General features: G+C 42.5%; 1 protein-coding gene across 1 annotated transcript in view; it reads right to left on the reverse strand.

Moving 5' to 3' along the window:
• The window catches only part of LOC126198789 (carbonic anhydrase-related protein 10-like), a 367,685-nt gene that overhangs the window by 38,913 nt on the left and 309,861 nt on the right, over positions 1 to 18,911 (reverse strand). The window contains exon 7 of the mRNA XM_049935358.1: positions 5,734 to 5,888. Within this exon, the coding sequence (XP_049791315.1) occupies positions 5,734 to 5,888 (155 nt within the window). The remainder of the gene's footprint in view (positions 1 to 5,733; positions 5,889 to 18,911) is intronic.

Consider the following 18,911-nt stretch of genomic DNA (forward strand, 5'->3'; position numbering starts at 1 on the left):
TATCAAAGTCCGAAACGTGATGGTACGCATTTCTCCACCTTACACGAGGCATCACAACAACGTTTCACCAGGAAACGCCGGTCAACTGCCGTTTCTGTATGAGAAATCGGTTGGAAACTTTCCTCATGTCACCACGTTGTTGGTGTCGCCACCCGCGCCAACCTTGTGTGAATGCTCTGAAAAGCTAATTATTTGCATATCATAGCATCTTCTTCCTGTCGGTCTGTAGCACGTCATATTCGTGGTGTAGCAACTTTAAGGGCCAGTAGTGTATCAATCGATTACCTGTAACTGATCCAGATGGTTTCATAGTAAAAGCCACATGACACTGAGCATAGGGTGGGACACGCTTCGTGCTACTGGGAGGCCTGCGGGACGTCTTACGGCTCGGACGGCGGGAATAGCAAGATTGCGTTCCTGTGGCAACCGTTGGCGTCCTACTCTACGTATTTGGTTCGCCATTTCTATCAACAATGTTAAACATTCTGTGGCAATACTAACACTCTGTAGTAGTTCTTTCTAATGATCACAGACGGCTGTTTCTCTACGTTATAGCCACTATCAGCCATTTGTGTCTTAATAGCCTTTTAAATATTTTAAATATATTTGTGGATTGTAAACAACGTTTTATTATGTTTACATGCACAAGACGAATTTTTTGTGTTACACACACGCCACTGGAAATTTTTTCCTACACTGGTTTACTCAACTGATCTCGTGTGGAACGGTGGGCGTTGTTATACCCTTATAACACCGACATTTAGTCAGCAGTTGAGTTGTACCTTTTGGTACGTACAACATGTCCGCAACCAAAGATATATTCAGTTTTTATTTTGTAACTACGCTGCTGTGTATCACGTTGTATGCTGATTGGCAGCATCATACTTGGCCCATTTTGTTGTTAGTGTAATGAAAATGGTCGTGTTTGACTGAAACCTGTTATCAGACTTAACAAACGTTAGTTGCGTTTGAGAGTGATTGTTTTCATGAGACAACAGGAATTGTTGCTGTCAGTGAACGCTGGTCAGTCAGTTCCGTGTCGAATATTGCGAAGGGAATTTGCGATAAGTGGGCATTTTGAAGGTCGTTGTTCAAAGCGCCACATATATGTGCATGTCTTAGATGGGTAACCAACGTAGGTAGGACAGAATCCCACTGGAATGGTGCAGAGTGGTCCGTCGAATCGCGATTCTGATTGTTTTCAAGTGATGCAATAGATAGTGTGCACCGGCGGTGCAATGAGGTGCTTAGCCCACGCTGTGTGAAGGGCGTGTTGCAGACCGCTGATAGTTCTATGATGATTTGAGAATACTTTCCGTATAATGAGCTGGGTATACTTATTCAAGTTACCGAAATAAGGAAACACGATGTTTACTTCCAAAATTCCGGTGGCCAGGTGTAACCCTCTCTCCTACTTCTTCATAGTGAGTGTACTGTGATCAGTTGACAACAGCTGCCTGCGCTAAGTTGCATACATACGGCCCTGGCTTGACGAACACACACGCAGCCTATCGTTCATCGACAGTCCCGCTAAATCAGCCAGTCCTTGAATCATACAGAATAGCAGAATTATTGAGAACAGTGACTGAAATGTAACATTTAACATCCCAGAATGTCAGTGAGGTTGTGGAAGGTACCAACAGGGATGTGGAACAATGCCAATTCCACTGACGTGGTCACCTCCGCTAGGTTTGCTGGTGGTCCCACAGATTTTCGACTGGATTTAAACCTGGGGAGTTTGGTGGTCAAAGGGGGAAGGTGAACTCATCCTGGTGATCTTTTGATCAACTCACGTACAAGGTGAGCTCTGTGACCCAGTGCATTGCCCTGCTGTCAGATATCCTAGTGCCGAGGATAAGTAAACTGCGTGTGGAGGTGAGCGTGGTCACTTAGGGTAGAAGCGTGTTTTTGTTGATCCATTGGGCCTTCCTGAATGATTAAATCACCCAGGGAATACCACGAAAACATTCCCCAGACCAAACTGCTCCCTCTGTTGTTGCTGGGTGGTTTGCTTTCAGACGTTTCACGCCATACACACCAACGGCCATCTGTCATCTGAAAAAGGCCATATGTCACCACTCGGTGGAAGTAGCTACGACAGCGTTCAAATTCCAATTGATAAACAGCAGGCAGCTTGGGTGCAGGAACCTGGCGCCGGCGGCGGAGGCCCATATACTGCAACGTTCGCTGGATCCTCGTTGAGGAGACGCTGCTGGTAGCCGCTTGGTTCATCTGTGCCGTCAGTTGCTCGACAGTGGCATGTTGCCCCAACACATTCCCGCAGCCGTTGTTCACCCCTGCAATTTATGGCCCATGGTGCACCAGTCGCCTCGGCGCTGGTTTTGGATAGCGCCGTTTTGCCAACCATGGTATATTTTAATCACGGGGACACGCGAACAGTTTACGAACTTAGTTGTACCGGAAATACTTCCATACTTGTCTCGGAAGAAAATGATCAAACCTTTTAGGATCCCCACCCCCCGCACCACCATGAACCATGGACCTTCCGTGCCTCAGCATACAGATAGCCGTACCGTAGGTGGAACTACGACGGAGCGGTATCTGTTTAGAGGCCAGACAAATGTGTGGTTCTTGAAGAGGGGCAGGAGCCATTTCAGTAGTTGCAGGGGTAACAGTCTGGATGATTGACTGATCTGGCCTTGTAACACTAACCAAAACGGCTTTGCTGAGCTGGTGCTGCGAACCGCTGAAAGCAAGCGAAACTACAGCCGTAATTTTTCCCGAAGGCATACAGCTTTACTGTATGGTTTAATGATGATTGCATCTTCATGGGTAAAATATTCCGGAGGTAAATAGTCCCCCATTCGGATCTCCGGGCGGGGACTACTCAGGAGGACGTCGTTATCAGGAGAAAGAAAACTGGCGTTCTGCGGATCCCTTAATCGGGCAGGTAGGTAAGAAAATTTTGGAAGGGAAATGTATAGGTTAAAGTTAGAAATAGTGGAAATAAGTGAAGTTCGGTGGCAGGAGAAACAAGACTACAGGCTTATAAATACAAAATCAAATAGGGGTAATGCAGGAGTAGGTTTAATAATGAATAGGACAATAGCAATGCGGGTAAGCTATTGCAAAGAACATAGTGAACGCATTATTGAGGCAAAGATAGATTCGAAGTCAATGCCTATAAGATTAGAACAGGTTTATATGCCAACTAGCTCCGCAGATGAAGAGATTGATGAAATGTATGATGAGATAAAGGAAATTATTCAGATAGTGAAGGGAGACGAAAATTTAAATGGCATGTGTGACTGAAATTCGATAGTAGGTGAATATGGAATGGGGATAAGAAATGAAAGAGGAAGCCGCCTGGTAGAATTTTGCACAGAGCATAACTTAATCATAGCTAACACTTGGTTCCGGAATCATAAAAGAAGGTTGTTTACATGGAAGAACCCTACAGATAATGGAAGGTCTCAAATAGATTATATAGTGGTAAGACACAGATTCAGGAACCATGTTTTAAACTGTAAGTCATTTCCGCGGGCAGATGTAGACTCTGACCACAATCTATTGGTTATGAACTGTAGCTTAAAACTGAAGTAACTGAAAAAAGGTGGGAATTTGAGAAGATGAGACCTGGATAAACTGAAAGAAACAGAGGTTGTAGAGAGCTTCAGGGAGAGCATTAGCGAACGATTCACAAAAATGGGGGAAAGAAATACATTAGAAGAAGAATGGGTAGCTTTGAGGAATGAAATAGTGAAGGCAGCAGAGGACCAAGTAGGTAAAAAGACGAGGGCTAATAGAAATCATTGGGTGACAGAAGAGGTATTGAATTTAATTTATGAAAGGAGAAAATATAAAAATGCAATAAATGAAGCAGGCAAAAAGGAATACAAACGTCTCAAAAATGAGATCGACAGGAAGAGCAAAATGGCTAAGCAGGCATGGCTAGAGGACAAATGTAAGGATGTAGAGGCGCGTATCACTAGGGTTAAGATAGATACTGCCTACAGGAAAATTAAAGACACCTTTGAAGAAAAGAGAACCACTTGCATGAATATCAGGAGCTCAGATGGAAACCCAGTTCTAAGCAAAGAAGAGAAAGCAGAAAGGTGGAAGGAGTATATAGAGGATCTATACAAGGGCGATGTTCTTGAGGACAATATTATGGAAATGGAAGAGGATGTAGATGAAGATGAAATGGGAGATATGATATTGCGTGAAGAGTTTGACAGAGCAATGAAAGACCTGAGTCGAAACAAGGCCTCCGGAGTAGACAACATTCCATTAGAACTACTGACAGCCTTGGGAGAGCCAGTCCTGACAAAACTCTACCATCTGGTGAACAAGATGTATGAGACAGGCGAAATACCCTCAGACGTCAAGAAGAATATAATAATCCCAATCCCAAAGAAAGCAGGTGTTGACAGATGTGAAAATTACCGAACTACCAGTTTAATAAGTCACGGATGCAAAATACTAACGCGAATTCTTTACATACGAATGGAGAAACTGGTAGAAGCCGACCTTGGGGAAGATCAGTTTGGATTCCGTAGAAATACTGGAACACGTGAGGCAATACTGACCCTACAGCTTATCTTAGAAGCTAGTTTGAGGAAAGGCAAACCTACGTTTCTAGCATTTGTAGACTTAGAGAAAGCTTTTGACAATGTTGACTGGAATACTATCTTTCAAATTCTGAAGGTGGCAGGGGTAAAATTTAGGGAGCGAAAGGCTATTTACAATTTGTACAGAAACCAGATGGCAGTTATAAGAGTCGAGGGGCGTGAAAGGGAAGCAGCAGATGGGAAGGGAGTGAGATAGGGTTGTAGTCTATCCCCGATGTTATTCAATCTGCATATTGAGCAAGCAGTTAAGGAAACAAAGGAAAAATTCGGAGTAGGAACTAAAATCCATGGAGAAGAAATAAAAACTTTGAGGTTCGCCGATGACATTGTAATTCTGTCAGAGACAGCAAAGGACCTGGAAGAGCAGCTGAACGGAATGGACAGTGTCTTGAAAGGTGGATATAAGACGAACATCAAGAGAAGAAAAACGAGGATAATGGAAAATCGGGTGATGCTGCTGGAATTAGATTAGGAAATGAAAGGCTTAAAGAAGTAAATGTGTTTTGCTATTTGGGGAGCAAAATAACTGATGATGGTCGAAGTAGAGAGGATATAATATGTAGACTGTCAATGGCAAGGAAGGGGAGGGAAGGCCACGTTTTTTTCGAAGAGCACTATTGAGAAAATTTAGAGAACCCACTTTTCAGGCTGACTGCAGAACGATTCTACTCGCCATCGTACATTTCGAGTAAGGACCACGAAGATAATAGAGTTTAGGGCTCATACGGAGGCATTTAGATAGTCGTTTCTCCATTGCTCCATTTGCGTGTGGAACAGGGGAGGAGATCAGCAGTAGTACAGTCCGTACTGTTCGTACTAAAATATAAAATTACAGTCAACTTAGTAATGGAAGTAAACTTCGTAAGAATCAGCAATAAAAATTCTCTTGAAGCTAAATTAGCAAAAAATGTTGAACAAGACATCGTACCTGATTTCGTGGACACCGGCGTCAACTCAATCAAGAAATACAAATTAATACACAGTACGCTACTACATACTAATCACAAGTACGAAGCTGAGCTATGTCCGCCGGTGACAGTCAACGCCTTAAAGTTCTTTCTTTCAAAAATTCGACTTGTTCAATCACAGTAAATGTGGACGTATGATTCTATGACTGCAACAACTGTCGCCGTTGGCTTACCTCTTGCCTGGAGATGTAGATGGGCTTGTTGAGGATGATCCAGACGGTGGTCTCCCAGCAGCCGGGGTGCGTCGTCGAGCCCTCGTACGTCATGTAGTGGTCCGTGTCAGGCAGCAGGTGGTGGAGCGACAGGTGCTTGATCGGCGTCATCTGCCCTGTGCAGAGCAAGTGACAGTGGCGTCACCACGGCCGAAAAGCTACACGAGTACATAAGTTTATAATTTCTATATTCAGGTAATCCTTATCAGTGAGACCCTCTTTGGTTCTTCCTCTACAGCCGGTGCCGTTGGAAGATTCAAAATATTCTGGTTACGATTGCCTCAACAAACCACCTGTTCTTCCTTACGCCACTTGTTTTCATACTTAATCTGTTCACTAATTTCTGATAGCTTATTGCGGCAACTGTGTTTACATTTCTGTTGGTACTCTTTTGTTTTCCACTATCTATTTCTCTTTTCACCAAGCCCTGAAGTGCAAGCATACATTTCCACGCTTCTTCCTTCACCTCGATATATGATACGTAAAGGATCCTCAAAATCAAAACTAATCATCTTTGATCTTATAAAAATTTTACATACGATACCTTTTTATCTTGAGGGAACACACAATGTGTTTCATGTTTAAGGTAAATACGCTGCAGAATGAAACAACAGGTGTCTTCTGCTTCAACTTTTCGTTGAGAGAATAGCAACTTTATTTAAATTTCTTAAAGCGTTTATTAATGGTTCTGTCAACAGTTGCAGTATGTATTAGGTGACCAGTTACGAACCTTACAGCTTCATTTGCAAGCCTGAACTACTCAGGCTGCACTGACAGTGCCTGATCTTAATAATAAGCATTGCGTACCAACACATGCTCTATCCCGCAAACATTTATAGAGCACGTTGCCACTCACTGTTTATTGTTAAGATGAGGCACTTCCAGTGCAGCCTCAGTAGTTCAGGTTTGAAATGAGGCTGTGATGTTCGTAACGACTAATAAATACGGCTGCTGCTGACAGAACCATTAATAAACGCTTTAACGAAACAAGTTTACTGTAACCAGTCACTAGTAATTTATTTGCGTCTCAGTTTGTTAACATTGTTGGGAATAAAGATGGCGCCATGAATCTTAATAGGCCGACCGCGGTGGTCTAGTGGTTCTAGGCGCTCAGTCCGGAACCGCGCGACTGCTACGGTCGCAGGTTCGAATCCTGCCTCGGGCATGGATGTGTGTGATGTCCTTAGGTTAGTTAGGTTTAAGTAGTTCTAAGTTCTAGGGGACTGATGACCTAAGATGTTAAGTCCCATAGTGGTCAGAGCCATTTGAACCATTAATCTTAATAAGTTCAAACAACATACAGCGTAACAAAACACTATTTCGAAGCCAATTTCAAAGTATTTTTGAGATCTTTGATGCGAAAATGCAATATGGTGTGAGTGCAAGTATTATATTGTGAGGCTTCGTCTCCGCCGTAGCCCGCAGTGGTTCACAATCCCACAGCAGGCTTCAGCAGTCCCCTCACCCAACCGCCGCTCCACGCCGAACCCAGGGCTATTGTGAGGGTCGCCGGATGGAATAGCCGAGCGGTCTCAGGCACCTTGTCACGGTCCGCGTGGCAGCACCCGTCGGAGGTTCGAATCCTCCTTCGGGCATGGGTGTGTGTGTCTTCCTTAGCGTAAGTTAGTTTAAGTTAGCTTAAGTAGTGTGTAAGCTTAGGGACCGATGACCTCAGCTGTTTGGTCCCATAAGACCTTACCACAAATTTCTAAATTTATTGTGCGATCCGCCCCAGTGCACCCCCCCCCCCCCCCCCCGGGAACGTCTCACACTAGACCAGCGTAGCCCCTATGTTTGCCTGGTAGACTAATTGTGGTGTACGTGTACGTGGAGAAAGTGTTTCCGCAGCAATTGTCGACATACTGTAACTGAGGCGGAGTAAGGGGAACCAGTCCGCATTCACCGAGGCAGATGGAAAACCGCCTTAAAAACCATTCACAGACTGGCCGGCACACCGGATCATCAAACTAATCCGCCGGGCAGATTCGTTCCGGGACCGGCACGCCTTCCCGTTAGACCAAACAGCTACCCGGCGGGTGATTGTAACTCCAGTGAAAATAAATCAGGAAATTTCTGCAACGCCGAGGAGACGAACACGTCGTTGACCTCACTTCCGTGTTTACAAGAACTTCAAAGCTATTACTATTGAAACCGCTGGCGCCCCAAATTATCAACAAATTATTGCAGGTCTAAATGTATTTAGAGGATATCATTTTGACTTTTCTGTACTTATAAGTTCTGCTTCTGGAGTTAGTGGTAGGACATACATGGTTTTTCACTAAATGTGGTTGCCTCTGTAAGTTACAAAGTAATAGGCGACGAAAATATTTATTCCAGTAGGTCACCATAAGAAAAGTTACACTGTCCGCGGAGCTATAAAAATAGTTTATTGTATTATTATCCAAAGAATTACAGCAAAAAGATACAATTTTTTAAAAGAAACAATAGTAGTTTCTATCATGCACTGGAATCAGTAACACCAGCTGCGTATGCATCAGTTTAAATCACATTACTATCACGTTTGGTTTGGGATCTAAAACCCTTCAAAGTTTCAGGGGCAGATACCACACTCTGCACATAATACATGGCTGTGTGGTGGTGATGGATGTTCTGGCGTTGGGGAATTGATTTAAATGAAATGTTCAAAAGTGTGTCCATGTTTCTCAATGCACAATGCAACGAGCCTTCTAAAGGGTCTGTGGACAAGATGTAACATCGCTTGTTACACGGAGCAACATGCGTCCTCAATGAGCCGTTTTAGCTCATCTGGGGATGTGGCCTCAGTGACGTAAACACGATCCTTTAGATATCCCCACAAAAAGAAACCTAATGGTGTTAAATCGGGCGACCTTGCGGGCCATGAATGAGGACCATGGCGCCCCAACCACCTTCCTGCTAACCTACTGTTTAGTTCTTCCACAACAGCACGCGCAGAATGGGCTGGGTGACCATCGTGCTGCATCCACATATGGACTCTCGTGTGTAGAAACACATGTTTAAGGAGACCACGCAACCTGTCGACTATAAACGAGCGACGTAACCCGCCTGTCAGTGTACATGGGAAGTAGTGTGGACCGATGATTTCATCCCCAATGATTCCACACCCTACATTAATATACCACCTAAGTTGACGGTAGACAGATCGTAACCACTGAGGATTGTCTACGGCCGAGTAGTGTACGTTGGCGATTCACTGCACCATAATTTGTGAACGTGGACTGATCAGAGAACATAACACCTCGTAAAGGCTCACGCGTGAAATTACGTATGGCCCATTGACAGAATATATCTCTCGCACGGATATTGCTCCCATGCAGCTGGATCAGTGACAGGGGGTACGGGTGAAACCGATGGCCGTGTGCTATACGCCACACAGATGCGAGACTGACACCAGCGACTGCAGCAACGGCTCGTAAGGTGACATGAGGATCGTGGTGTACTGCAGCTAAAACAAACTCCTCCTTCTCCTCACTTCTTGCAGTTCTTCGTCTGTTGCTGTTGCGCATTACCAAGTTGCCTGTTTCCAGAAGTCGTTGTTCGGCACGGAAGAACGTAACCGCTGCCGGAGCTCTTCGCCTAGGATATCTCACGGCGTACGCCGTGGCTCCTTCAGTGGCATTGCGTCGGCACTCGCCGAGCATCAGCAACATGTCAACGTACTCGTTGTTCGTGAATGCCATCTTCATCCGATGTCAGTAACTGTGGTATATTGAGCCCCGTTTGTTTGTGTGGCTGGAACTGTCGGGTATACAGCCGTGTGCGGCGACAGTCGGCAGTCTAAAGCCGTCGGCACACGTACCGTGCATCCGAACGTTGAGCGTTGAGCGTGCCGAGTTTCTGGCGTCATTGCGTGGAATAACACGTTCGGGAGTCTTTCCGAACGTGCAGAGCAATATCGGGCATGTCAGATATTCTGAGCGTGCGTCTGAGCGTTGACCAATGAGATGGCACAACGCCACCTACGTCACACGCACGCCGTCCCCCTTCAGTACAGAGTTGTGAGGCGCCATACTTGCATTCATTTCAAGCCTACATGTATATATATGCCGTTTCTGAGCACCAGCAAATTGAGAATCACTGGAAAACCAGTTGTTAGTTGTTTGATTCGTTTCAATAAAATAATGAGAATCATTATATTCGTGGCAAAAGAATGATTGAAACTTGCGTATTATGAGAGTAGGCTATTTGAAGGCAGCAAACCACTGAAGAGCACCCAAAACGCATTGTTCTTGGTACGATTTGTTATAATTAAATTTCAGTTAGTAACATAATTATCTACGATTAATGTTTTTAGCTGGGGGTAACACAATATGATTAACTACATAGAGCCTACTGTTGGTTTAGCGTAATGAATAGCGTCTCCGTCAAGAAATGAGTCTTTGATTGTGCAGTGGTTCGTGTCGTAACACTTCCAATTCTTTTTCCTAATATTCGCATATTTATTAGATACTTTATTATTAGTTTAATATAAGTATATGTTATAATATCTGATATTATGTAAATATAAGTTCACCTTTCTTTGACTTTGTTCGATTGGCTTAATCTACAGGACAGCTTGCGCTACTTATATAAAGATATTTTGCTCCTTTTTCTTTCACGCTTCGTAATTCATACGTTACAATGATTCTGCTACTGGGCAGGAACAGTGATCTAGTAAGACTGACCTTGGGGTTTTACTAAAATGAGGGAATGATGAAATAAAGTGTATCTTATGCGGAGAAGTATTCCAAATTTGTACCGCATTGTTTGTAAAGGAACTTTTATAAGCCTGTGTCCTTATTGATTGGACATGGTACTTTCCTTTTCGTGGACGATGAAGGAAATATGCGTTTCAACAGAGCTAACGTGCGAATTTCGCGCGTGCGTTGAATAAACAGTGTGATTTACGAACTATAAACATTCCTCAACTGCCGCTGGAGTGCGCTGCGATCGTGTATACCTCGTTGGGGCCCACGTACCGTATGCACGAGTCGCATTGTTCCTGAGCGTTCAGCAGCACGTTGAACTTGGCACGCTCAACGTTAACGTTCGACAGCACGGTCCGTGTGCCGACGGCCTAACAGCGCATCGAGGAAGCGTCTCGCTCCGTGACACCGGCCACGTTACAACTCGGCCGCACCACATTTAGAAGGCGCAATGCGTTATGCGCAGCGTGTGTGGTATCTGCCCCTGAAACTCTGACGGGTTGTAGCTCCCAAACTAAAAGTGGTAGGAATGTAATTCAAATTGGTGTATACACAGCTGGTGTTACTGATTCCTGTGCATGATAGAAACAACTATTGTTCCATTTAAAAATTCTATCTTTTTGCTGTAACTCTTTGAGTAATAACGCAATAAACTACGTTCATAGCTCCACAGACAGTGTAACGTTTTTTATGGTGACCTACCGCAATAAATGTTTCCGTCGCCTATTACTTTGTAACTTACAGAGGCAAGCACATTTAGTGAAACACCCTGTATGTAAGGTTAATAGCAGAGGGTACTGCGGATTGAGAAGGTTAAGAGCCAATTACAGACTGAGATATTATAGCGTGGAAGACACGTTGGATAAGAGAGAGTATGGTGTTATCTGCATTATATCAGAAGAATCTAGAGAGAAAAATATCAACAGACCAATAACTAACAATATAAAGATTAATAATGATGATTTCCAGTGGACATACTTACAGTCACATTTATATTAATCTATGCAAGCGAAGATCCCTACAATGCTTTGGACGTTACTTGGAAATAGAGTTTATTTCAGCTACATTTATTTATTAATTGCTTATTTAGATAGACAGGATCAGATCCTTAATGTCCCTTCTCTTACATCTGACCAATAGCAACACATACCAAATCCTTCCAAATAGTAATATTAATAACGTGGAATTGGGGAGTTAAACGGTATTCCTCCTGGCGAGAATCGTGACACGCAAGAGAAACCAAATATCAGGCAGCAGTTTTATGTGTTCGTAGGGGCACAATACTCAAGTAAAAGAGGAGTTGGTTGATTGAGTTGTTTTGCTTCTTTTGACAGTTCAGTGAAAAAGTTTGTAGCTAGGAGTTAAATAAATAGTTCTTCAAGAAGATCGGAAACGATTTTGCTACAAATTTTGGGGGCTTGTCCGCAATCAACTGAACGAGTGACGACGCAGTTTTACTGCATATTCTACGACGTTTATGGTGAAATTTTCCGAGCACCGTTTCAAAAAAATGGCTCTGAGCACTATGGGACTTAACAGCTATGGTCATCAGTCCCCTAGAACTTAGAACTACTTAAACCTAACTAACCTATGGACAGCACACAACACCCAGCCATCACGAGGCAGAGAAAATCCCTGACCCCGCCGGGAATCGAACCCGGGAACCCGGGCGTGGGAAGCGAGAACGCTACCGCACGACCACGAGATGCGGGCAGCACCGTTTCGCCTGCGACGACATAACGATGAGTAATATTGATGATTTTGGATCTACGACGAGGATTCACTTTTTAACGACTATTAGAAGAAGCAGAGCGACGCAAGGAGAAATTTTAAAAGTGACGAAAGGAGAATAAGCAGATGGCACAAAGGAAGACAAAATCTAGGAATGGCAGCGTTAGATGAAATCGGAAAAACAATATAAAAAATAAAAATAAAAACAAATCTGCGCCGGTTAAAGGCATTAAAACGATTTAAAATTTTCGGAACAATTCCAGATGACACAAAAAATCGGAAACGATTCTGAGAATCTTCTGGTTTTACTTTAAAATTGCAACCTGTTGAACTTGAAACTAAGAAGTCAGTCACTAAAGCATCATTTTCAGAAGCGGCGTTAGGAGCAATCTGCAATATATTGTCTACAAATAGTCCGACGAAGTATGAAATTGCTACCGCGATTTGTTATTACTTATTCAACATTGGAAAACTTGTTTGAAAATTAACAACTTAGAATATTAAGAGATGAAGAAGAGGATGGAATCGAAGTGGGTAGCGATAACAGAGAGAGTATGCTCGAAAAAAAGAAAGAAAAAGATTCCGTTTTAGAAATCGTCGATAAAAGCGAACACGATTCTCACCATATGCATAAGATCAATGTAACGTTGAGGGTCATTTAGCGGCGGTGACGGATATGCGGGGTGACATATGCATTTGAAAAGAGGATCATGGACTTCGAAGAAACAGCATTTTTTGTGGGTTGGGGTGAAATCGAAAGCTTGATACAGACAAAAAATCACTTGAAGGTTTGGCTATGATTTTTATTCAGGGTTAGAAGCGAGCTGCACTAAAGAAAGCTTTACAGGATAAATTCGATTTGAAAATAAGTGCTGCTGAAATCCATCAACTGCTGTCTCAACGATAGAAGAAACAGTAGGAGTCTCTTCAAGAATATTGTTTCGTAATGAAGGATATCGCCAACTGTGTTCATATAGATAAGGACTCGATGTCTCAGTATGTGATTGATGGGATAGATGACGAAGCAGCAGCAAAACTTCTATTTTGTGGTGGCAAAAGTGTGATGAACTATAATTAAAAAAATGAAACATTGCGAAAGATCTATGAAGTCATTGTCGAAAATAAATGAGAGAAGTTACAGCCATGAAAATTTTTAACTCCATTAAGGAAAATGCTAAAGGCTTAAGTAACAGAAATACTAAAAAAGGAACTTGGGATCAAATGGCTCTGAGCACTATGGGACTCAACTGCTGAGGTCATTAGTCCCCTAGAACTTAGAACTAGTTAAACCTAACTAACCTAAGGACATCACAAACATCCATGCCCGAGGCAGGATTCGAACCTGCGACCGTAGCGGTCTTGCGGTTCCAGACTGCAGCGCCTTTAACCGCACGGCCACTTCGGCCGGCACTTGGGATCCTAACAATAAGCGTTTCATTTCTCATGCAAGTGGTCATAGGTCAAGTGATTGCAATGCAACGAGATAGGCCGTATCTCATGTGAATGCACGAAGGAGAACAACAGTCGAAAGGTGACTATGAATTCAAACACCGTTAAGAAGAGTATTAACAATTGTAAATTTAAAAATGTACGAGCAAGTAATCGAGAAGAGAAAGCATTAATTGACCATAGCAGGCAACTTACTTTATTACGGCAGGACGTTTAGGAGACCGTGAATGCTCCAGATTTGAAAAAAAAAGAAAAAAAAAACAGATGTCTTGAGAGGATCTGGGAAAAACTTCGTCTATCCACGAGGGTATTTTACAGGCATTGTTGAGACTGATGAAGTGAAAATTGAAGCTGACATTTATGCAGACTGTAAAGACAACATTAATTTAGATATGACAGTTGTAAATGATTTCCTTGATCAAACTAAAGTTTTAACTAAAAAGGGTGGGATATCTATTAGCAAACCAGATGGGAATACATGTAGAAAAACCAGAATTAGTTATTGAAACCTTTGTTAGTGATGAAACAAGGGAATACATCGAATATTTAGTGAATAATTACACTCCAATTAATACAAAGTCCAGTGAGTCAGAATGAAGATTATTGTGAGATACCAATAACGGGTATATAGATGGCCCAGAAGACTGTCACCAGGAGATAAACAAATTTTTGTTAACCAAGTCCAGAAGTGGCTTGACTAGGTAATAATAGAACCAAGTTCATCTGAATATGCTAGTCAGGTTGCAATTATTAAAAAAAAATGAGATTATGGCGTCTGTGTAGACTGCAGAAAATTAAACAACATCATAATGAAAGATCGTTACCTATTGCCCCTCACAGAAAATCTTTTAAATAAACTACAAGATGCCTGTGTGTTTTCCACGACGGACCCCAAGAATGGTTTTTTCACGATGTTGTTGAGGAAGACAAAAATATACCTCTAGTGTGACACACTCAGCGCAGTTTCAGTTTAGGAAAGTTCCATTTGGCATATAAAATTTACCTACAGTGCTCCAGTCTCTTTTCTTCGTTTCCTCCTTTTCTTTTTTTTAGGGGGGGGGGGGAGGGTATCAGCTCGAAGAACATCGTATTTATTTACATGGACAATATAATAACACCAAAAAAGAGTAATAATGAGACATTTCGATGACTTGGTTTAGTGTTAGAAACTGCAGCAGAATATGACCTGGAATTTTATTTTGTAGAATGTGAGAAGTGTTTAGTTTGTTGGATTTATGATACCAGTGTCTTCTCAGAAGACAGTATCTGTTCAGAACTATCCAGAATCTAAATCTATTATAGCAGTGCAAAGTTTCTTAGATCTAACATTGGTGGCCGGAGTGGCCGAGCGGTTCTAGTCGTTACAGTATGGAACCGCGAGACCGCTACGTTCGCAGATTAGAATCCTCCCTTGGGCATGGATGTGTGTGATGTCCTTAGGTTAGTTAGGTTTAAGTAGTTCTACTTTCTAGGGGACTGATGACCTTAGCAGTTAAGTCCCGTAGTGCTCAGAGCCATTTGAACCATTCTTGATCTAACATTATACTTTATGAAGTTCATCTCATATTAGACTGCAACTGTCAAACCTAGGAGCGCTTTACTGAGGAGTAATCGCGAATATAAGTCTGAAGAAAAGCATAAGCAAGCATTAAAGGTACTAAAAGATATTCTTTCATTCAATCCAGTTTCAAAAATCTGTTGGCAAAAACGCGAAACTGAACTACGCATGGATGCGAGGAATGAAGGTTTCGGGACCGTACTATTACAAAAATCTCCATATGATTAAATGTTCATCAAGAAAGAGATTTTCACTCTGCAGTGGAGTGAGCGCTGATATGAAACTTCGTGGAAGATTAAAACTGTGTACCGGACTGATACTCAAAATCGCGACCTTTGCCTTTCGCGGGCAAGTGCTCTACCAACTGAGCTACCCACGCAGGACACTCAGCGCCCCATCAAAGCTGCACTTCTGCCAGTACCTCGTCTCCTACATGTAAGTGGAGGACTTGCCCACGAAAAGCAAAGGTCAACATTTCGAGTCTCTGTGCGGCCCACAGTTTTAACCTGCCCCAAGTTTCATATATGAGTAAAAAAAGAAAAAAAAACATTACAAGAGGAAAAATGCAGCAGCTGTAAGCTTGAAGTTTCAGTTTTTGCCAATGCGTTAAGGAAACTCTGGGAGTATTTGCTGGAGATATGTTTTAAAATTGTAAAGGACTGCAGTGCTTTCTAAAAGACTATGGATAAGAACGACTTGTCACAGAACACTGCTCTGGTTCTAGGATTAAAAATGTAGATGCCTTAAGTCATTGTGTGAATGTACTATTTGGCTTCACAGATCGTTTAATATCGAGAATTAGAAAAGCTCAAGAAAAGCTTGATGACTGAGCAGCAATCAAGAGCATTCTCAAAGAATGGCCTCATGAAAACTTTTACATGAGGGATGGAATTCTATGATGGAAGGCATACGTTGGTGTTTCCACATACTATACAAGGTAAAATCATCAAACTTGTGCTTGAAAAAGGCCATTATGCAGTTATTCGAACAGAGGTGGAAATAAAACAAGGTTATTATATACTAAATTTAACTGTCAAAGTGACAAGAGTCATCCTAAATTGTGTACAATGTTCAATAATGAATAAGAAATCAGGAAAGAATTGAAGGTTCCTTCATCCCTTATTCAAACTAGGTGCGTCATTGTGTACTAATTACATCGATAATATTGGACCATTTAAATCAATGCGTACGAATAATGGATCTTGCCTCTGATCGGGAGGATCGCGTGCCTCATCAATACAGATAGCCGTACCTTAGGTGCAACCACAATGGAGGGGTATCTGTTGAGGAACCAGACAAACGTGTGGTTCCTGAAGAGGGGCAGCAGCTGTTTCAGTAGTTGCAGGGGCAGAAATCTGGATGATTGACTGACCAAGCCTCGTAACATCAACCAAAATGGCCTTGTTCTTCTGGTTCTGCGAACGGACGGCTGAAAGCAAGGGGAAACTACAGCGGTAATTCTTCCCGAGGGCATACTGCTCTGCAGTATGGTTTAATGAGATGGAATCCTCTTCAGTAAAATATTCCGTAGGTAAAATAGTCCCCCACTCGGATCTCGAGGCGGGTACTACTGAGGAGGACGTCGCTATCAGGAGGAACTAATCTGCCGTTAATAGGACAGGTAGGTAAGAAAATTTAAAATGGATAGGTAGATGTAGATATAACTGGAATTTGTGAATTTCTGTGGCAGGAGGAAGAGGTTTTCTGGTCAGGTGAATACAGGATTATAAATATAAAATGAAATAGGGACGCATGAGTAAGTTTAATAATGAATAACAAAATAGTAACACTGGTAAGTTACTATGAACAGCGTAGTAAACGCATTATTGTGGCCAAGATAGGCACGAAGCTCACACCAAAGACAGTAGTACAGTACCTGGAGGTACTGGAAAGTTTCAGATAGGTTATAAAATGGTAAGACAGAGATTTTCGGACCAGGTTATAAATTGTAAGACATTTCAGTGGACATATGTGGATTGAAATGGGTCTGAGCACTATGGGCCTTAACTTCTGAGTTCATCAGTCCCCCAGAACTTAGAACTACTTATGTCTAACTAACCTAAGGATATCACACACATCCATGCCTGAGGCAGGATTCGAATCTACGACCGTAGCAGTCGCGCAGTTCGGGACTGGAGCGCCTAGAACCGCTTGGCCACTCCGGCCGGCGACATATGTGGGCTCTGACCACAATTTATTGGCTATGCACTGCAGAATGAAACTGAAGAAACTACAAAATAGCGGGAATTTAAGGAGATGGGACCTGGATAAACTGAAAGAACCAGAGGTTGTAGAGGGTTTCAGAGGGAGCATTAGGGAAGGACTGACAAGAACAGGGGAAAGGAAGAAGATACGATACTGGATGAAGAATTTGACAAAGCACTAAACGACTTAAGTCACAACAAGGACTCGTAAGTAGACAACATTCCGTTAGAGCTGCTGATAACCTTGAGAGACGCACCCATGATGAAAATCTTTCCACCTCGTGAGCAGTATGTAGGAGACAGGTTAAATGCAGAATTCAAGAAAAATATAGTAATTCCAATTCCAAATAAAGCAGGTGCTGACAGGTGTGAAAATTACCGAACTATCTGGTTAATAAGTCACGGCTGCAAAATACAACCCCAATCCTTCACAGATAAATGGAAAACGGGTAGAAGCAGACCTCGGGGAAGATTAGATTGGATTCCAGAGAAATGAGAAACACACGAGGCGATACCGATCCCACGACTTCTCACAGAACATACGTTAACGAAAGGCAAAGCTACGCTTATAGTATTTGTAGACTTAGAGAAAGTTTTTGACAGTGTTGGTTGGAACACCCTCTTTCAAATTCTAAAGGTGGCAGGAATAAAACACAGGGAGCGAAAGGCTATTTACAATTTGCACAGAAACCAGATGGTAATTATAAGTGTCGAGGGCAACGAAGGGGTGTAGCGTTGGTTGAGAAAGGAGTGAGACAAGGTTGTAGTCTATCCCCGATGTTATTCTATCTGTAAATTGAACAAGTAGTAAAGGAAAAAAAAAGAAAAAATTGGAGTACGAATTAAAGTCCAGGGAGAAGAAGTAAGAACTTTGAGGTAAGCCGACGACTTCGTAATTCTGTCAGGGACAGCAAAGGACTTGGAAGAGAAGTTGAATGGAATGGACAGTGTCTTGAAAGAAGGGTGTAAGATGAGCATGAACAAAAACAAAATGAGGATAATGGAGTGTAGTCGAATTAAATCGTGATGCTGAGGGAATTAGATTAGGAAATGAGACACTTAAAGTAGTAGATGAGTGTTGCTATTTGGGAAGCGAAATAACTGATGATGGTCGAAGTATGGAGGATATAAAATGCAGATTGGCAATGGCCAGAAAAGTGTTTCTGTAGAAGAGAAATTTCTTTCTAGAATATAGATTTAGGTGTCAGGAAGTCCTTACTGAAAGCATTTTTATGAAGTATAACCATGTGTGGAAGTGAAACATGGATAATAAACAGTTTAGACAAGAAAAGACTGGAAGCTTTTGAGATGTGGTGCTACAGAAGAACGCTGAAGGTTACATGGTTAGATCGCGTAACTAATGTGGAGGTACTGAACAGAATTGGTGAAAAGAGAAATCTGTGGTTCATCCTGACTAGAACAAGGGATTGGTTAGTACGACATGGTCTAAGGCATCATGGGATCACTATTTTAGTACCGAAGGGAAGCGATTCGGGGGATTGGGGCTAAAAA

The sequence above is a fragment of the Schistocerca nitens genome, chromosome 8 (assembly GCF_023898315.1).
Source record: "Schistocerca nitens isolate TAMUIC-IGC-003100 chromosome 8, iqSchNite1.1, whole genome shotgun sequence".
NCBI classification, from domain to species: Eukaryota; Metazoa; Arthropoda; class Insecta; order Orthoptera; family Acrididae; genus Schistocerca; species Schistocerca nitens.